The 20438-nt window shown below is 41.6% G+C and overlaps 1 protein-coding gene across 1 annotated transcript in view; it reads right to left on the reverse strand.

The window, feature by feature from the left end:
• Nucleotides 1–2512: 2512 nt before the first annotated feature.
• The window catches only part of LOC140405486 (prostaglandin E synthase 3-like), a 30925-nt gene continuing 12999 nt past the window's right edge, over nucleotides 2513–20438 (reverse strand). The window contains exons 2-8 of the mRNA XM_072493984.1: nucleotides 11173–11286; nucleotides 6827–6896; nucleotides 6159–6257; nucleotides 5794–5886; nucleotides 5086–5148; nucleotides 3466–3493; nucleotides 2513–3382 (exon numbers count right to left, since the gene is read on the reverse strand). Of these exons, the coding sequence (XP_072350085.1) occupies nucleotides 3363–3382; nucleotides 3466–3493; nucleotides 5086–5148; nucleotides 5794–5886; nucleotides 6159–6257; nucleotides 6827–6896; nucleotides 11173–11286 (487 nt within the window). The 3' untranslated portion in view covers nucleotides 2513–3362. The remainder of the gene's footprint in view (nucleotides 3383–3465; nucleotides 3494–5085; nucleotides 5149–5793; nucleotides 5887–6158; nucleotides 6258–6826; nucleotides 6897–11172; nucleotides 11287–20438) is intronic.

Genomic DNA, 20438 nt, shown 5'->3' on the forward strand with positions numbered 1-20438 from the left:
GAAGCCTACTTGTGACAAGCTATTTTCATTTTTTTTCCAACACAGATGGGCAGATTGGCCATGCTAAATTGCCCCTCAATTGGAAAAAAAAATTGGGCACTCAATTTATTTTATAAGGAAAAGGAGATTAAACTATTCACAGTACTCCAGCTGTGGTCTAATTAGTGCCCTGTATAGTTTTAGCAGGACTTCCTATTTTTATATTCCAATCCCTTTAAAGCCAACAGTCCACTACCGTCCCAATTAGCTGAACTTGTACCCCAACGTGTGATTTATTCACGTGGACACCCAGATCCCTGTGCTTCAGTTTTCTTCCGTCTTTTCCCATTAATATTCAGCCCCTTCATTCTTCCGAATAAAGTGCATAACTTCACATTTCCCATCATTATATTCCATCTGCTAAGTTTTTACCCACTCGCCTAACCTGCCTATATCCCTCCCTAGACACAGTTATCCTCACTTGACTTCCCACCCATTTGTGCCATCTGAAAACCTGGCAATAATGCAATCTATTCCCTCGTCCAAGCCATTAATATATATTGTAAACAAGTCAGAATTGACAAGGCCCATCAACAGCATTCAATTGTCAAAGGCTGAAAAAATAAAGTAGGTTAAGAGGAACCTACAATTTGCTATTTACAAGTCAGTTAACAGAGTAGTGAACAATCCAATTCACCTTCTCATCCTTAAAGCTATTCTTCCAAATGCGCTGTCTGGACTTCCATGGAAAATGGGCAATACAATTCAAGAGGGTAACCAGATTGCTTCCTAGGAAACTGAATATCTTTTAGAGACAGTATATAAATTGTGTGTGTGTGTGGGGGGGGGGGGGGGGGGGGGGGGGGAGGAAAGAGAGAAAGAAAATAAGATAAATCTCTTTCTCTCTCTTTCTCCCCCCCCCACCCCACATTCCAGGCCAAAAGATTATCTTCAGTTTCCTCAGATTGAACTCTGCACTATTTTTGGATGCTAATCTGGGCATTATTTTAGTAAATTCAGCATTCCTATAGTTTTAATAGATCCCATAACCTCAGCGTATCACGTCACTCTGTAGGCAGGATTAGAAACTGAGCTGGGTGGTTTCTTGGATTTCATCCATGGGTGGAATGCATGAAATTACAAACGTATTAATTATTGAAATGGTCAATTATGAGTTTATGCAATTCATATATATATTTTTTAAGTGAACCCAGATAGCAGTTAGTCAAGGGTTAAAGGAAAAACACATTTAGTGCTCAGCTTTGAAGTTACTCAACTCAATAACTGATCAAGAACACAAGTTGAGTTTGTCGTCTCAAATCTTAATTAACATTATCCCTTAGCAGAACAGTGCGTAAAGGTTCTTGAAGGATTATATATATATATATATTTTTACATAAAAAGGTACATATTGTCCAGAATGTAGCAATTTAAGATCAGGATTTTTTATATTGTATTTTCCATCATTCATTGGACAACATATGCCCCACTGACCAGGTTTTGGTCACCTGCTAATATGTGGGATAAATGTAAAATATTCTTTTGGGTACAAGTTCCCTCTGCTTGATGCAGCTTTCATTGTCATTCTTTTATCTGAACCAAACTGTCAGCAGACAAGTGAGGAACTTCTCAAACACCATGCCTATCAGTCTAACTTTCTCAGCCACTCCTCCCCATCCCACTCGACAACATCTCCATAACCCATTATTGGCTCCTCAACGTAAAGTTAAAATTCTCACCCGTTTACAATTTTCTCCAAAGCTCATACTTACCGCACAGTTGCAAACTTCCACCCACTCCCACATCCTTGTTATTGGACTCTGCAACCAGTGCTCCATATTCCATCTTTTGTAGCATAACTTTAAAGTTGCTTTGGCCCCATTCTGTACCCCCCCCCCCCCCAAAAACCATTTCCCACTCTGGACCCCCCCAAAACCATTTCCAAACTTGCCAGTCACTTCTCCCAACCCTCCTCTATAGGCTCTGCACCTAATCTATTTTTCCCGAGGCATCTTGGAACATTTGACATCAAGGGCAGCACGGTAGCATTGTGGATAGCACAATTGCTTCACAGCTCCAGGGTCCCAGGTTCCATTCCGGCTTGGGTCACTGTCTGTGCGGAGTCTGCACATCCTCCCCGTGTGTGCGTGGGTTTCCTACCTACGAAGTTGCTGCACAAATACAAGTTTTGTTGCATTTCAAACGAATCTGCGTGAGGGATACAGCTCTAGACATTAAACCGAGGCAGAAATTTTATGCGCATGTTAACTCCAGTGTGTAGTTTATTTCAGCCAAGAATTACGAGCCATGTGCTACACTGTCTCAGGGACCATATAAAAGTCTTCTGCATTGGGGGGGGGGGGGGGGGGGGAGAGGATTAAAAGTAGACTACTGACTGGAGTTGCTGTGCGACAATACTGAAAATATTTTAAAAGTCGATGTAATCCTATTTTATTCAGCAATCTTGACTAAGATTCTTCATATACAGGTCCTATACTCTTGCCCATTTGTGAAATAATGACAAAAACACAGCAAGTGTTAACAGTTTATTAGAAAGATATTGTAGGCTTAAAAAAAATTCCATTGCATTTGACATAAATTGAGGTTCAGCTTGTACTGAGCAGATTTCACAAAATACATCCTAAAGATAGTGTATTAACATTTTCTTCAAACTTGCATTCATACTCAAGACAGTGCAAATACACTTGGTCATCTAAATGTACAGCCACTTAAGATCCACAAGCGACAATGTACAGCTTTATCACTCTTCATACTAACAGATGTAGAAGCTCAAGGGTCAACCGATACCATTAACAGAGATTTAACCAATTATTAGGGATGAAGCCACTTTGAAAACTTATTAAAACCTCAGCATCCTAACTGCTGCAGAATTAGCTATGGTGGCTTTATTGATACTGAAGACATTCAGTACTAGATTGTATGGGAACTTCTCCCCATGTGTCTGCGTGGGTCTCACCCGCACAACCCAAAAGATGTGCAGGGTAGGTGGATTGGCCATGCTAAATTGCCCCTTAATTGGAAAAAAGTAGATTGTGCGGGAACATCCGACTGCGAGGTTTAGTTCTAGTCAATACAAACTCAAATCACTATAAATAATTTAAAATTATTTGTTTTGCAAAGTCCTGGCAAATTGGAATCTGTACATAATGGCAGGTTTTCATATTGTACTGTACTGGTAAGCAATTTCATCCAATACTCTGGTATGCATCGACCCCTAGAAAAGCCTTTGAACAGGTTGAAAGTGGATTGAAAGATGCACCACTGCCCTCAACAGCTATCAACTTATAATTGTTTTGTTAAAAATTAACAGTTTAATGAATGCTTTTCTTCCAATTCCCTGAAGCCTTTTTCTCCCAATCCATTTACTCTAGATCTGGCATTTCTGAAAAAGAGATACAAAACACTGAGTAACAAGCAAAAACTTAAACTTGGGTCATCTTTTAAAAAAGCCAAAATTCTACTTACTCTCATCATCACTGTCCTGCGATCCATCCTAAAGAATAAATTATTAAAGCCATTTAATAAATATATTGGCACGTGAAACTAATTCACGGTTTCAGATAAGCAAGTAGCACAACTCTTAATACCAGCATATTTCCAGTCATTATGACAAGAGGAACCACAGGGGCAAAATAGTTTCCCCAATTACACACCATCACCTCCCCATTATAGAATATCTCGACATTCCACAACTACAGTCCAAATTGAAAATGTACTTAGTCGAGAGGGAGAAGTCCTAGTATTCATCACATTTGTTGGTTACACTCACTACTTCTTTCCAGTAGTCGCCATATTGTCACAATGCAATATGCGAAGTTAGAAATGCAAAATTAAAAGAATCCATTGGGTTGTAGGAGTGGTCTCCATCCCTTACCCTCAAGTCACTGGAACAGACCTCGGTCAATATATTTTAGGGACCCAGGTTCAATTCCAGCCTTGTGTGACTGTGTGGAGTTTGCACTTTCTCTCCATGTCTGTGTGGGTTTCTTCCGGGTGCTCCGGCTTTCTCCCAGTCCAATGCTGTGCAGGTTAGGTAGATTGGTCATGATAGTGTGCAAAGATGTGCAGGCTAAGTGGGGATAGGCTGAGAGAGTGGTGCTCTTTCAGAGGGTCAGTGCAGTCTCAAATGGTCGAAGGGCCTTCCTTCTGCACTGTAGGATTTCTATGTGCTGTTTTTTAAAATATATTGCTCACATTTTCCCTTTCCCTGGCTATGCATCTGGTACTGTTCGAAGCCTCCAACTATGACTATTATTGTAGTTGCATATTGCAGCTGTTCTTGTACTTTCCTGACCTAATGGATCATAAAAATCTTCAGCACAACAGATCAGAAATAAATTTTTGGGGAAAGTTGACCTGCATCCCAATGTTATATTTGGTTATAAGCATACAGCTTGTTTCGACAGGGATAAAAAGCAAAGGAACACTAGAAAATGTATTGTGAGCTTATTGCAATAGGGCTCAACTGTCCACAAATACCTACAATTGTACAAGTCTGCTAACACTAAAAAGAAACTTGCATTTATGCAGCACCTTTGACAGAGAAAAGGGTCCTACAATACTTCATAGAGATGCAAGGGGGGGGGGGGGAGAAAGAGAGAATGGACACAAGCTAGAGCAGATATTAGAAGAAATAACTAAAAAGGTGGGTTTTAAAGAGGACAAAGATTTGGAGGCAGAGGAGTTTAGGAAGGGAATTAGAGAGCTTGGAGCCTGGATGCAAAGGCCACTGCCACCAATGGTGAGTTAAAGGGAAGGGTTTGCACAAGAGGCCAGAGCCAGACACCACACGAGAATGACCATGGTACTGGGATCACATCTGTACAATCCGAAATAGCCATTCTGAGAACAAGCCCTCTGCCAAACCCAATAATTTGGCAACACAAATCCAATTCTCTCAATTCTAAGATTGAGGCTGGCACAAAAACAAAAGTGCTCACAATAGAACTGCCAAAATCATATCCCAGTTGTCCATGCCCCATTTCAATCAACTTTTACTAGGCTGTTCCACAATTACATTTCCACTGAACAGAATAAAATACTCTGAAACTACACAATTCAACAAGCTAGTATCTTCATACTTACATCATCCATTCCATCTACGTCTGGGATGTCACCATCATCATCTCCTCCCATATTGTTCATCATCTAAAAGAAGGTTTTTTAAAAGTCAAGTCTATTTAAAGTCAAGTCTAAAAGTTATTTAATTCTATTGCAATGCAATGATGACGGCACGTGAAAAAGGGACGAGACACACATTGGGTTGGTGCGGAGTTACAAACCAGAATGCAATCCCTAACCAGTGCTAAACTGATCACGGCTGAGCTTTCAAATCTTGGGGAATGAGGAAAAAGTGGCAGATTACAACGAGCAAGGATTCGCCTGTGATCTCATTAGAGAGAGAGAGAAGAAAAAAAAAAAAAAAAAAAAGAGTACCTATGGGGTTGAGTGGCAACAAACTAAGTCAATCATCTGCCGTACCCTCCACAGTCTAATAGCCTCCTGGCACCATCTGTGCCTGCACATGAGCAGCCGCACTTCACCACAGAACCGGACTCAATACAAATCATTTTCCAAAGTGAAAACAGTTCGCCATTGACACCAGTTGTTCAACATGTTCCAGGATTTTCAAGTTTATTCCTTCAGGTAAGGGCCACCCATTTTTCAAATGCCAAGATATACTGATGCTCAACACTTGCTAAATGTCGCAACTATCCTTTCGGAGGTCATATTATATTATACTCAAGTGGAGTAATAATTTGCTTCTAATTCCAAACAGACATTCATTCCTACCTGCGAGAACTTTTCAAAGCTGGATAGATCTTCTTCTTCTGGATCATCATCCCAATCACTCCAGTTATTGAAATCCACTTTGAGCCAGTTTAACTGTACAAAAGTGGTCAATCAGTATTGAACGCAAGTGATATGAAATATTAAAGAAACAAATATAGCAATGATAAATGCAAAATATTGTTTTTAATGTAGATTTCCAGCATCCACAAAGTGCTGTAAATACTCGGGTCAGGCATTATCTGCGGAGTGTAGAAGTAATATTCAACTCAAAACATTAACTGTTCCTCTTTCCACAGATCCAGCCAGACCTGAGCTTTTCAAGCACTTTGGTTTTAAACTTAAAATACTGCAATGATCTCAGTTACCTTTGCTTTTTCTTTAGTTAACCGTGGCCATGCTTGACCAACTTCTCCTTTTCGTAAATAGCATAAGACAGATCTGTCTGTCCGCTTGTGTTTGGAATCCTACAGAATATATGGAGAACATACATCTGAATTAAACAGGTCTGTAAAATTAAACAAATTTACAACAAGAATTTCTATCCCAACAAATTTAAGTAGGTCAGTTAAAAATAAATACCAGGTTGGGCTCTAGTTGCACTGCTATAGGGCGATACTTCTCCATGACCACAATGGGAGGTAAATTATCCAGTCAACAACCTTCGGGCACACCCTAACAGCTCAGGAGTAACATGGGCAGAGGCCCAGGAGCACAAGAGGTTAATCCCTTCAAGGGGGGGGGGGGGGGGGGGGGGGGAAGGAGGGTGAAGATATCAAGCTACTTGTAAAAACTCAGCCCCAACTATGTACATTGTAAATCAAAACATTGACTTCCCCAAATACTGCAACCTTTAAAAAAAAAAAAATTTAATCCAACATTTACAAAACAAAAGTAAACCACTGTTGCCTTGGTGGCAAACTGAACAATTTCCCTAGCAGAGTTTGGGAATGGGTCTATAGGCATGCTCTATAGGCTAAGAACTGGCACTGGGATAGAAAAACAAAGAAATAGTCACATGATCACCAATACTTACACTTGGGTCAATTGCATTATAAAGGTCAACTTCATTAAACTGTTTTACATTCTCAGCTCCTCCGAGACAGCTACATGGAAGAGAGATAAGCCATACAAAAAAATAATTAATATCCTGCTCTCAAAACATGAGCCAAACAATAGATTAAAAAATGCTAAGAATCAAGTTAATGTTTGTTCAAGTTAATATTTTAGTTTACTAGTGTTCCATATCTTAAGGCTCATACCCCAAACAGCTCTGTGAAAGTCTATACATCAGAGTAGTTCTGTGAAAGTCCATACATCAGAATATGAAGCAAATGTTATAGCAAACAGGTGTGGCCATAAAAGTCTGTGGACACATAGCTAAAAGAAAAACCATTGCGTTGTAGCTAGACACATCTTCCAGGTACAAACCGTTAAATCAGAACTGAAGGACTAAGTGCACAAGAACTCTATTTTATCTGCCAAGTGCAACCCCAAACACTTGCTGGCCAATTCGATTCGCTGCCCCACTCCCAATAACAGGTCGCTGTCCTTGTACACGGTTAATGAAGTTACACCAAGATGGAAGGGACAGCACTCCATCTTTCTACTAGGCATATGTTCTTAATATTGACGCTAATCAGACCTTCGCTATAGCACACATTTTCTTATGGGCAATAGGTATCGATGTGATGGAATGGATGTGCTGTCACTTCCAGCAAAAAAAAAAAAAAAAAAAATCTGCCTCTTTCTACTCCTTTCTCCAAGTCAACTCAATTGTTAATTCAGCCTGCTCCACTTTGCACGAGTCCTCCATTCAACCTACCTTCTGCATTCTCTCATTACGCATTTGGTCGCCACCTCCTTATAGCAGCCCTACCCTTTATCCTACCCACACCAGTTTGATGTATATACATTTCCCACTTCCATTCTCCACCCCCAGCAGCAATATCTTTGTGCTGTGAAAAAGCGAACACCATACCAGATGGCAGAATCTGTGGACAGTCTTCAGCGTGTCAATTTCAGCACCTGCTTTTACTTTTTGGCTCTAATCTTATTCAGAACAGAAGTGAGAACAGCTGACCCCAATCCTCCTGCCCAAATATTAACACATGTCTGGACTGGTCAAGAGTGGTCATTGGGCAGTCACTACAATGAAGCCTGGGTGGTTTTCCCCATTCTAGCCCAAGGACATAGTCAACTGTGGCATTCGCAATGCTCCAAGTGGAAATTAGCCAGTTCAGCACAGGTCAGGGGTTGAACCTCAAAGACCTTCAAAGCCAGCATGCTTCAATACCACACTGAGCAGTCCACTTACCAACTGAACCAACCTTCATCAGCAAAAGAATTGAACAAGACCAGAAAAATAATTTTGACTTTAAAGACAAGGGAGGAAATTTAAAAAAAATTTAATTTAGAGTACCCAATTATTTTTTCCAATTAAGGGGCAATTTAGTGTGGCCAATCCACCTACTCTGCACATTTTTGGGTTGTGGGGGCAAAACCCACGCAGACACGGGGAGAATGTGCAAACTCCACACGGACAGTGACCCAGAGCCGGGATCGAACCTGGGACCTCAGTGCAGTGAGGCAGCTGTGCTAACCACGAGGTCACCGTGCTGTCCGGAAATAAATTTAAGGACGTTCATTTCTGCCACCCCCGATTGCCTTTTGGTTTAATCTATAAACATGCAGAGGTAATTCCATCATCACACGTAGGTTACGGTTATTATTGGATAGCCAAAAAAAAAATCTCACTGGCTCTTAAAAGAACTTCCATCATGCAAATACTGCTGGTTCCTCAAACAGGTCTCACATAGCCAACAGCAATACCAAAATAAACTTGTTGCATTAAATGCCCAGCAAAAATAAAACAAATGAGTGCAGCCCCAGGTTAGGAGCCTTGGAGAGGGAGAGAGAGAGAAACCCCCCAGCCCTCAGGGAATAATGCATGGAGAAAATCTCCCATTTCGCAAATGTTGAGAGTGCAGAAGGAAAGGGAAAAACTATCCAAATGGCAGACACTATTAAAGGAAACCTACAGAAAATGAGAATATTTTAATCTTAAATTCTAAAGAGGATGGAGTGTCAAATTTTGAGCAAATCCCCTTCCTCATTTTGGTCTCAAAATTATACTAGAGCATGCAGTCAACAATATCAGCTTCAAAATCTGTGTGACTCACCTCAGCTCAATTTATAACAAAATGTACGAATATACAAAATCCTGGGTTTGATTTCCATTATGTGCTGTTAGCTGGTGACAGCCAGGATCGCAGTTGCATTTGGCTTCAACATGCAAGATTGGGAAAAATTTGCGAGCTTTTGCGCAAAGATGTTGCTTCCGCCATATGCAGCTCTAGGTATATATTGCCATTTTAAAATATGCCCTCTTATACTTACTGATCTGCCGTCCCATCTTCGGGCTCACTGACTACATCAAATGTGCTGCCACTTGCCTAACTGCAGTGAATTGCAGGACAAAGGTAGGACAAACCTAGATTTCTGACCACGTTTTCTATTCTCTTTCTCTCTTTTCTCCCCCCCCCCCTCCGAAATTAAGGGGCAATTTAGCACGGCCAATCCACCTACCATGCACATCTTTGGGTTGTGGGGGTGAGACCCATGCAGACACGGGGAGCATGTGCAAACTCCACATGGAAAGTGACCCGGGGCCAGGATCGAACCCGGGGCCTCAGCACCATGAGGCATCAGTGATAACCACTGCACCACCGATGACCATATTTTCAGAACAGCAGTGCAGGCTCAAATTTTGCCAGTTCACCCAATACAGTAATTCTTTGCAACAGCATTTGGGGGGGGAGAGACAGGAGGCGAGGGGGAGACGAGAGAGAAGGTGGGAGAAAATAGGCAGAAGAGAACAGAAAAATAAGGGAAGCAGCAAAAAATAACTGGTTCCCTATTGACTCTTAACTGTAGAGTAACCGTGGAAACCTGTGATAAAACTATTTTGTCAAGAAACAGTTTAATTAGCATATGATTCAATGGTAACCTTCCCAAGTCTCATGGTTTTAACAGAATTGCATGTTCAAAGGCCCAAATTATTCTTCTGACTGTGGTAACACCAGTATTTCTGACAATTCTGTAATTCACTTTTATTTGGATGCTATCAGCTCCCTTAAGGTTATTGCCCGATCTCAGATTTTTTGGTGGCTAACGAAGGAGACAAAATGAGTGAAGAGGCATTTAATCAAGATCCTCCACTGCACGCGTCTGAGGAAACCAACTCAGCAGCATTAGCAGAAAGGTCTGGAAGCCTGATCAGCGCCACTAAGGTAGCAGAGGACTGTATATTAGAAGCACAAACCAAATTGACTGCTTCAGTTAATTCACACACTTCCATGTTGTGGCATTCTAAAATTGCATGCATCTACACACATTTCAAGAATAAATTTAAAACGCAAGAATTTCCATCCAGAGCTCAATTAATAAAAGGTTACCAATCTGTGGTGTTCAGCTCAAGTCATCCTCAAACTCATCACCGGCAACATTTGATGAAAAACCACACGATTGGCATACTTTTCCCTGGTCTGCATGGTTCTTGTGGCAGCCTCACATACCATGCCAAGTTTCTAAATTACAATGATCCCAGTTTGCAACATTTCAGCCTTTTCTGAAGAATTTAAGACAGGAATTTTGCTTTCAGGACATATCCTGATGTTGCAGCATTTTGATGATCTAATTTTGCGCTTAGAGCAGCAGGATGCAGAACTCAAGTCTACATCGTGATTTGCTAGTCTCAGGCTATAACACGTGACGGTCAGGCGCATCCACAAAAGGAGACAAGATTTAAGGGGCAAGTTTCCTGGATTAACCGCATACCCCTTGGCAGCCAGTATAAGAATAGCAGTGGTGTGCTCACTTAGCCGCAACAGTATGTAGCAATGGGAAGACAAAAGGAAAATGGATAGGAGGGAGACAGGAGAGAAAAGGAAACACGCAAAATACATTAGTGCTGACTTGACTGAATAAGTCTCTTGCGCAAATGCCAAGGCATTTTTTTCACGACGGAAAGGTGAATTAAGTCTTTTTGCTGGCCACAAGTCTTCACAGTTAATGTTCTAAAATAGAAAATCATCAAAATTCTGTAAAGTTCTGCAGGTAAACACAAAGCTTAGTGCACGGTTACACTGACAAGTTGTGTCCAAGCCTCAAATACGACAGATTTGCCGAGGTTGGCACTTTTAATTACCGGATTAAAATACTACAACTGTAAAACTCAAACTTGTGAACAGTGCTAGTGAGAAATGCTATTACTAAACTAGAGCCCAGATTCTTTTCAAATGCATTTAAGATGTGAAATAAATCTGTCCCTGAGCTTATGACAGACATTGATATAAATGGGATTGAATGTCTACTACGTACCTGAATGTAAACTTCTCTTTTTCAAAATTTATTTCAACATCCTTACTGTCTTCTACACAAAATTCAACAAAGACGTAGTCTCTTCGGTCATACCACTTTGCAGAAGCTGGCTGCCTAAAAGCATTATGGGAGTGAAAACAATCACAAAGTTTGTGTGAAAAAAGGCCACAAGTTCTCAAAGCCGCATGCAAAACATTCCAATAGTGACTTTAGTGCAATTCAGTCTCTAGATTCTGTTGCTGTTGAAAAGCAATAACATTAGGCCGGAGGTTCCCAAACTTTGGGCCAGTAGATGGAGAGTGCAAATGAACAAGAGCCACCAACATGGCCTCATAGCCAAGGAGTTTTGGACCAACTGCTAGAGTTGTTGCAGCTCAGGAGATCTAATGTCCGATTCCAGACATCAGCAGGGATTAAAACATCTCTGCTGTGCTGAGATCACTCCATAACGCACTCTAATTTTAATTGATGCAACATCGCATAACCAAAAGACATTTTTGTGGCATATTCCAAGTGCTACATGAAAAGCAAAGACCTTGAAGCGGCTATGAGGCACACAATCTTTACATATTAAAGGCAGAGTGAGCATTTGGAACTGCTCAATTTCCCCACAACTTTTAAAATAAATAGGATTTAATGATTCTATTTATAAATCTGAAGGGAGCACATTTGAATAGGATCTGAATCTCGCCGGGGAATGGGTACATGCATTAAAACGTTTGGGACCCTCTGAGCCAAGTAATTAGAACCAGAGATTCAAATGCAGCTTCACAACCCAGTGCAAATATCCTATAGATATTAACCACCATCATTTCAGCACACTGTGTGAATTCTCTTTTGCTTGTATACAGCACCCCAGGCCCTAGGCCTGAGATGATGTGCTAAAATCCTGCAGAATCAAATGCAGGATTGCATAAAAGCAAAAGAAAATAGCTGTTATATACAGGGTGATATAGGTCAGAAAGGTAAAAGATAATGGCAACACAAACTGAAGCAGCCCACATCACTGCAATTTTGAAATTACATTACTGGTAAATAGGGGATGCATGATGTGGACCATCAATGACAAAATAAAATGTAAATCATGAAAATGTTCTATTTCATTTCCATAGAACTCTACACTATTCCCTCCTGAAGGAGGGAAGTTCTGGCATGGTCGGGGCTCTGCTAGTCAACTGTCTTCTGTTTTTCTTGCATCAATGCTTGGCACATCTTAACCCCACAATTGAGGTGATTGGGCACAAAGTTAACATGCTAATCTGACAATTTCTCAGGCTCTGGTCGAGTGCAGTGGTGATATTTAGCTGACAAGTACATTGAACCCAGGGAGGTTAAATAGAATTCTCCCACTCCCCAATGCTGGTTCAGTGCTCAACACTAATCCTCGGCTTTCCTTAGAAACAAACAAGTGCCCTCAAAAACAATTCAAATAATACTTACAGCCACTATGTCATGGGAATCAATTTCCATTTTAAAATCTTATTTTTGGCCTGCATAGTCAGAAGGCCAAGGACACTTTGCAGTCTCTGCACTTGATCACTAACCAGTGACAATATACAAAAACACTTACAACCATAAAAATCAGCATTAAACTGAACGCATTATAGCCATCCAATGATCTGACACTAAACCGTTAAAGCTCACTTGTACAATGGCCCCCATGACATTCAAATGGTACCTGGACAAGATGTCAATGTCAAAAAGGATGGAGAAATGAATGGTTCATAAAAAATAGGAACAAATGGAGGCAGCAACACAAAATGGAGTCAAGATTTTATTTGTGGGGAAAAGAAGGGAACAACCAGATTGCAGAGGACATTGCGCACCAATTTCTGCATAGCATCCCTCTGGCTGCTCCCACGAGACAAAGTGCTCACGTTTTATAATAGCTAGATCAACAGAATCTACATTAATTCAAAACTTAAATCAGAAAATGCAGTGCAGAGCGTTAATAGAAGCAACATATCGAGATAGCATTTTAAACACAAGAAATTCATAAATTACAAATCTTGCACTGTGGCTTTGCCCATGCACGCTTTTTCTTGCAGTGAAAACAAACCAAAAGCAGAATAACAAAGCACATTCATCTAACATCGCTAAATGTTACTATGCTATTCAATTGTCAGCATTATGCTCAGGAGAAGCATAGAAAGAAAGCACCAGAATCTTTCCAGGATTTGTATGAATAACTCTTCAGGCTGAAAAAAAAAAATAGGGGCGACGAGGAAGAGAAAAAGATTAAAATACTGCATGGAACTGGTTTCATTTGCATGTGCTACCATCACAGTAATCAAATAGCTGAGTTCTGAGCACGCACTTGTCTGCTATCCTTCACTTCACCACAAATTTAATTAGAAATTGCATTCACAGTCACAGTATGAACACCTTCAAGGGCTACACATGATGCACATCATTGTACCTCCATACATAAAGAATTGACTGATATGAGCAGAACTTGGGTGGTCTGATTTAGAATGTCTACTGAGGCAACAGCACTAAAACCAGATCTTAAACAAAGTGTGCAGAATTGAGGGCAGTACGGTGGCGCAGTGATGAGCACTGCTGCCTCATGACACCGAGGACCCGGGTTCGATCCCGGCCCACTGTGTAGAGTTTGCACATTCTCCCAGTATCTGCGTGGGTTTCACCCCAACACACAATGATGTGCAGGGTAGGTGGATTGGTCACGCTAAATCGCCCCTTAATTCGGAAAGAGAGCACTTTAAATTTAGAAAATAAATTGTGCAGATTGGTGTTTAATTGACAAATTAATTTTAGTTTAGCAAATGCAAGGTAGTGTATTTTGGTAGGGAGAAGAAGAATACCACATTCTGCTTGTATAATAAAACTAAATGGGGTGGAGGAGCAAAAGCTATCTGTAGCACATGTACATAAACATCAAGTTTAATAAAGCCACTAAATCTAGTGGATTTAATTGAAAAGCAGAGAAGTTATCCATAGAAACTTGGTTAGACTCCACTTGGACTAACATAATAAGATGGAGACCAGATCTGTGTAAGACACAAAAATGGATTCCACAAGACAATATTAGAATGGAGAGGTTACAACCACCAGGAAAGACAGAGTCGACTGGGGCTAGGACTGAAGACCACATAACTGCAGAAGGTACCATGGACCACCTGTCAGTCCAACTTTTACTTGCTGCAAAGTTTGGTCAGAATGAATGGAAACTATAAATATTTGGTGGCTTTTGCACCAATTGTAATAAGTGCCAGAAACAAGTAGAAACCTTTTCATACTACAAAATGTGACACGCGAACAGATTAACCTGAAATTTAAAAATCATCTACATTGCATCAAAATTAAACAAAATCAAGAGTAACAAGAGAGCTAGTCTGGTTGTGCAGCATCACTTCTAGCCTGTTTGCTCGTATGGCTGTGGTCATATTGCGCACTCGTGACTTGGGCCAGCCTGTGGTCCGCCTGGCGGGACCCTTGCAGATTGCATTTTTGAAAAGCGCTGCTCAAAACAAGCGAGAGGTGCAGAGGGATGAACTAATGGAGGGATTGAAAAGAAGACAGTGATAACATTGCCATTTGCGCAGTAGACCAAAATCAGGAGATTATATATATTAAACAGGTGTGCCATCAACAAATCCAATAAGGAAACTTTTGTTACCGAGAGTGGTAACAACATGCAATGCGCTACCTCAAGTAGTAGTCGAAACAAATAGCACAGATGCATTTATGGAAAAATTAGTCTGGAGCACAAACACTGATTGAAGATCAGATACGCTGAATGGTCCCGTTTTAGTGATGCAATTGCAATTTATAACGTCTCTTTCCCACTCCTTCCACCACCAGTTACAACAGAAGGGCAGATGCTTCTCTGCGGAGGAAAAACAGATTGGAGTGCATAGAAGATCTGCCTCCCTTGGCTAAGATTGGAATTATGGGGCAGCATGGTGGCGCAGTGGATAGCACTGCTGCCTCACGGCACCGAGGTCCCAGGTTCAATCCCGGCTCTGGGTCACTCTCCGTATGGAGTTTGCACATTCTCCCAGGTGTTTGCGTGGGTCTCACCCCCACACCCAAAGATGTGCAGGGTAGGTGGATTGGCCATGCTAAATTGCCCCTTAATTGGAAAAAAAAATGAATTGGGTACTCTAAAATTTATTTAAAAAGTGGAATTATATTTCAGAACACTAGCCTTTCATGTACCAGGTACCATTGATTATCACTTGCTACATTTTGCAGAGCTGGACAACTGGGTTCATAAATCTCACATATCCGATACAGGGTATTGAAAATCCCCTGTAGGAGCAGGATATTTGCAAACAAAACCCTTGTGCCGCATCATATTGATAGAAAGCAATTATAATTAGCACGAACACCATCTGTCGGAGACAGCAAGAGGCTGCACACAAATCACAAATTCAGCAGCTTGTTCACTGTATTTACATGGAATTATTTCCACAAAACTAGCTTCCAATTTGTAAAAGCCATTTTCAGAATGGCTGCCGTTCGCAATCAAAGTAATCACTTCTACTTCAGTAAATATGCACACACAAGCTTACACGCAACACCAGGTCTGTAGGCCCAACACCCCTGGCATGCCCCATGGTTACAAACAGGCCAGAAGCAACTTCAAGCTGCAACAAGTTGCCAGTTTGGCACCAAGACAAAAGAAAACTTGCACCTTTCACAAGAAGAATCTGGTCACAAGTAGGCTTACATTAACACTGTAATGAAGTTAGTGAAATTCCCCAACTTGCCACAACTCGGCGCCCGTTCGGGTACAGAGGGAGAATACAGAATGTCCAATTCACCTAACAAGCACTCTTTTGGGACTTGTGGGACAAAACCCACGCAGACACAGAACGTGCAGACTCCACAGTGAACCAAGCCGGGAACTGAACCTGGGTCCCTGGCGCTGTGAAGCAACAATGCTAACCATTATGCTACCCACCAGAAGTCTCAAAGCACTTCAGAGCCAATGATAACCGTTCCGATGTTGAAGATAAATATTGGCCAAGACATCAGGGATAACCCTCCTGCTCTTCATAGTACAAAGGGATCTTCCTTTGTTTCGCTCTTCTCCTCCCTCCACCACCCTACCAGGAGTTTTCTATCCAGTCTTGTACATTACGTGACAAATGCCAAGCACTAAGCAAGACTTCTGAACTACTGAGTACACAAATAGATTTCCCCACTGGTTAATGGTCAGAGCAAAATAACATGTGGATGGATGCAAGCTCTTTTTGTTCGAAAGCATAGTATCAATTTTATTTAAAGTTTTCCTTGCTAATGAGATATCAGACAGAGACGATCACATGCAGTCAGAGGGTGAGCATCATGTTCCATTAATCAGTTAGTTAAATGGATGATTAATCAATATTAATGTCATACCATTTTCTACATCTTCCAGGGTGGGGGCTATTTGCCCACAGAAATTAGTCATTTAATCACAAGTGTATGAAAAAGGCAATTCCTCCACGTTTGAAAGGTGCATACTGTCACATTGCAAAGAGATTTTTTAAAAAGCACACAGTGCCATCACATCTAGTTGTTCCAAAATGCTATACACTGTCACTTTGAAATGTCATTGCAGGCAAAACAGGAGCCATTTCTGCACGCACCAGATGTCCAAATGATTCACCAAATTGTAGAGGTCAAAAGCTTGGCTCTTCTTCAAAATGCCACTGAATCGGATCAACTTGAACAGGGCAGCATACATCACCCACCATGTTAGATTCCTGCCTTGGCAAAGATTCTCACCATGTACTTCTTGGATCAGCATATCTGAACATGCCTGAATTGGGCAGCACAGTAGCATAGTGGTTAGCACTATGGCTTCACAGCACCAGGGTCCCAGATTCAATTCCCGACTTAGGAGTCTGCATGTTCTCCCAGTGTCTGCATGAGTTTCCTCCGGGTGCTCCGGTTTCCTCCCATAAGTCCCAAAAGATGTGCTATTAGGTGAATTGGACATTCTGAATTCTCCCTCCCTACCTGAACAGGCGCGGGAATGTGGCGACTAGGGGCTTTTCACAGTAACTTCATTGCAGTGTTGATGTAAGCCTACTTGTGACAATAAAGATTATTGAATTCCAATCCAAGCATCAAGAGTAGGATTCTAATTTCCAGACAGATTGAAGACAAATGCAAATAAACAGACTGGTTCATAGTCTCCAATTTGACACAAAACAGTAAGGGATTTTGGTAAAACTTGGTCAAGTTTAGTTGCTCAGAAAAATCAATTATGTACTGACGAGTTGAGGTACTTTCTGACCCATCAGGAACAAACTCAGTATTTGGCAGCTATCCCATTGGGTCTGTGCCATGCTGAACCAAGTCATTCAGACATCCAGTGAGGTCAGGATTGATGCAAAGCCAGGACCACAAGTTAAAGAATCCACTGATCATGGGCACTGTCTGGTCTGTTAGAAGACCCCAGACCACCACCAAACACAACTACAGCCTACAATTCTGCCCGAAGAAACAGAAGTGGAGTTTTGTTCAAGATACACATCATCGCTGTTCATTGAGATAATATAGCACAATTCTGTCCAACAACTTGCAATGGTTCAAAACCCAACAAGACAACTGGTATTGAAAGACAAATAATGAACCTGGAATCGAAAACCTCGACCATGAAACCATTGCATATTGTTGTAAAAATCCACCTGGCTCACGAATGCCTTTGAGGAAGGAATTTTGCTGTCCTTACTTGGTCTGGCCAACACATGACTCCAGGCCCACAGCAATGCAGTTAACTCTTAATGCCCTCCGAAAATGACCCAGCAAGCCAATGAGCTGTATCAAATCGCTACAAAGAATGAAACAGGACAGACCACCTGACATCAGCTTAAATACACTTAAAGCGACAATGGTAAACTCAGCTCTGTCAACCCGGAAAGTGCTTCTTACTGACACCTGGGGGTTGTGCCAAAAATTGAGAGTTGTCCATTATAGTGTGTTTTAATCTTATTTGATTGTGTGTATGGATGTGCGATAGCCCCAAGGAGCTTGTGCATTGTAGTGTTTAGCTGCTGCTGGAGTCTGCATATTAACTCAATGTTTTCTGAAGAAAATAATTAACTTTTACAATGCATTAGACTATCTTTTGTGTGGTCAAGTTACACTTTTCTGGCAACGAGGATTAAAAAGGACAGGAAAAAAATTGTGTAGAACGTTGACAAAGCTTTGGACAGCAAGTAGCTAGTTTGCAACATGGTCGGCAGCAATAACTATGTTTAGGACCAGTAAGTTTGCAGAGCAGCACGAGGACTGGACTGAGAAAAGGTTGGGACACTTTTTCCCTGGCAAATGGAATTGCCGACGAGGCTAAAAAGCACGTAATTCCCGTGTGGGGCAAAGACTTGCAATCTGGCACACAAACTGGAGGGGGGATATTTCATTTGCGGAGTTAGTTACACTCATTCAGAATCATCGCCATCCCAAGCCCTCAGTAATTGTTCAAAGTTCTACAGTCATTTTAGAAAAGGTAAGAGTCTCCAGCTGCATTTGCTGCTAAACTGCGTCAACTCTGGAGCACTGAGGGGTGGGACAAAGTTAGAGGATATGCTCCGGGACAGATTGGTCTGTGGTATTAATGAACAGTCTGTTCATTGAAGGAAGCCACACTAACTTTGAAGGCAGCTCCAGAAGTTTCTCAGGGCATGGAGGTGGCTGCCAACAATGCAAAGGATATTCAAAAGGCACATAGTGGGGCACAGGTAGGTGCCGTGCATCAGGAAAAAAAGAGAACCAGCAAACAAAGGCAACTGCAGTGGAATGTTCCAGGTGTGGAGGCACACACTATGCTAATCATTGCAAGCTCAAGGACTCCCACAACAGCAATAAAAAGGGACAGAAGCTTAAGATGGAGGTGGATACAGGAGCCTTTGCACATATCAGCGAGACCATCAGGATTTAGGCTTGAAGCAGGTGCCAGCCCTTGTTCAGGCAGTGGTCAACCTTCAAACGTACACTAGCAAGCCTACCACCATTATTTGGAGCGTATGGGGTTGACGTTGTAAAGAGCAAGGGGCTCCTGGTAGTAGAAAGGCATGGACCTAGTCTGTTCAGGCCTGACCGGCTCAGGAAAATTCAGCTGAACTAGGGTGAGGTTAAGCACAGTGACGGAGGATGTCAGAAATATTCAGATGTTTTCAAAGACCAACTGGATATGTTGCATTACACTGCAGTTAAGTTGTTCGTGGATTCTCAGGCTACCCCATAGTTTGTCAAGCCCAGAACAGTGCCCTACACCATGAAAGGCAAAGTGGAAGAATTGGAGCAGCTGCAAAGGCTGAGAATCATCTGAGCCCATTCAGTTTTATGATGGGCAGCTCTAATTTTACCAGTTCTTAAAGTGTGCATATGTTGGGATTACAAACTTACCACCAATCAATTTTCCGAGCTGGACACCTACCTGTTGCTGATAGTAGAACATCAGTTTACAACCCTGGCAGGAGACAAAACATTCTCCAAACTGGACACGAGTCAAGCATATCAACAGCTCTTGTTAGAAGAGGATTCAGAACAGTAGGTCACAATCAACACCCACAAGTGTATTCAAATACAACCACCTGGGTTATCTTCCAGTCCGGTGATTTTTCAAAGGACAGTGGTTGCAAGGGATTCCCCATGTGGCAGTTTATCTGGACGATATTCTGATCACAGGGAAAACCGAGTACATCAACAACCTGGGTACGTATCAAGAGATTTTCAGAGATAGGTCTGCGTTTTGAAGCATCGCAAATGCATCGTCCAGGCAGAGTGTGGAATATCTGGAACATAGAATCACAGTGCAGGCAGATGTGTCTTTTGTGGAGGAAAACGTTTGAGCTATCAAGGAAACTAATTTGCCAGAGATTGGATCATTTTTTCTGGGTTTAGTGAAATACTATGACAAGTTTCTACCAGACCTTTCAACCAGTATTGGCACCACTGTATTATCTGCTACTCCACAAAAAGACCAAATAGAAGTTGGGGGCAGCACAAGAGAAGGATCAAGCACGTGAAAGCGCTGCTACAATCCACTAACCTGCTGATTCACTTTGGTTCGGACAAAGTGCTTACGGTCATGCGACAACTCACCGTTGGCATCAGGGCAGTACTTCATCAGTACCTTTATGGGTGTTTATTCACCATATGTACAGGCCACAAGCCATTGACAAGTCTTTTAAGAGTCGAGATGCATTCTTCCCATTGCCTCAGCAAACGTACAGTGCTGGGCTCACACCAGTACAATGAATGAAATGAAAATGAATGAAAATCACTCGTCACAAGTAGACCTC

The sequence above is a fragment of the Scyliorhinus torazame genome, chromosome X, assembly GCF_047496885.1.
Source record: "Scyliorhinus torazame isolate Kashiwa2021f chromosome X, sScyTor2.1, whole genome shotgun sequence".
NCBI classification, from domain to species: Eukaryota; Metazoa; Chordata; class Chondrichthyes; order Carcharhiniformes; family Scyliorhinidae; genus Scyliorhinus; species Scyliorhinus torazame.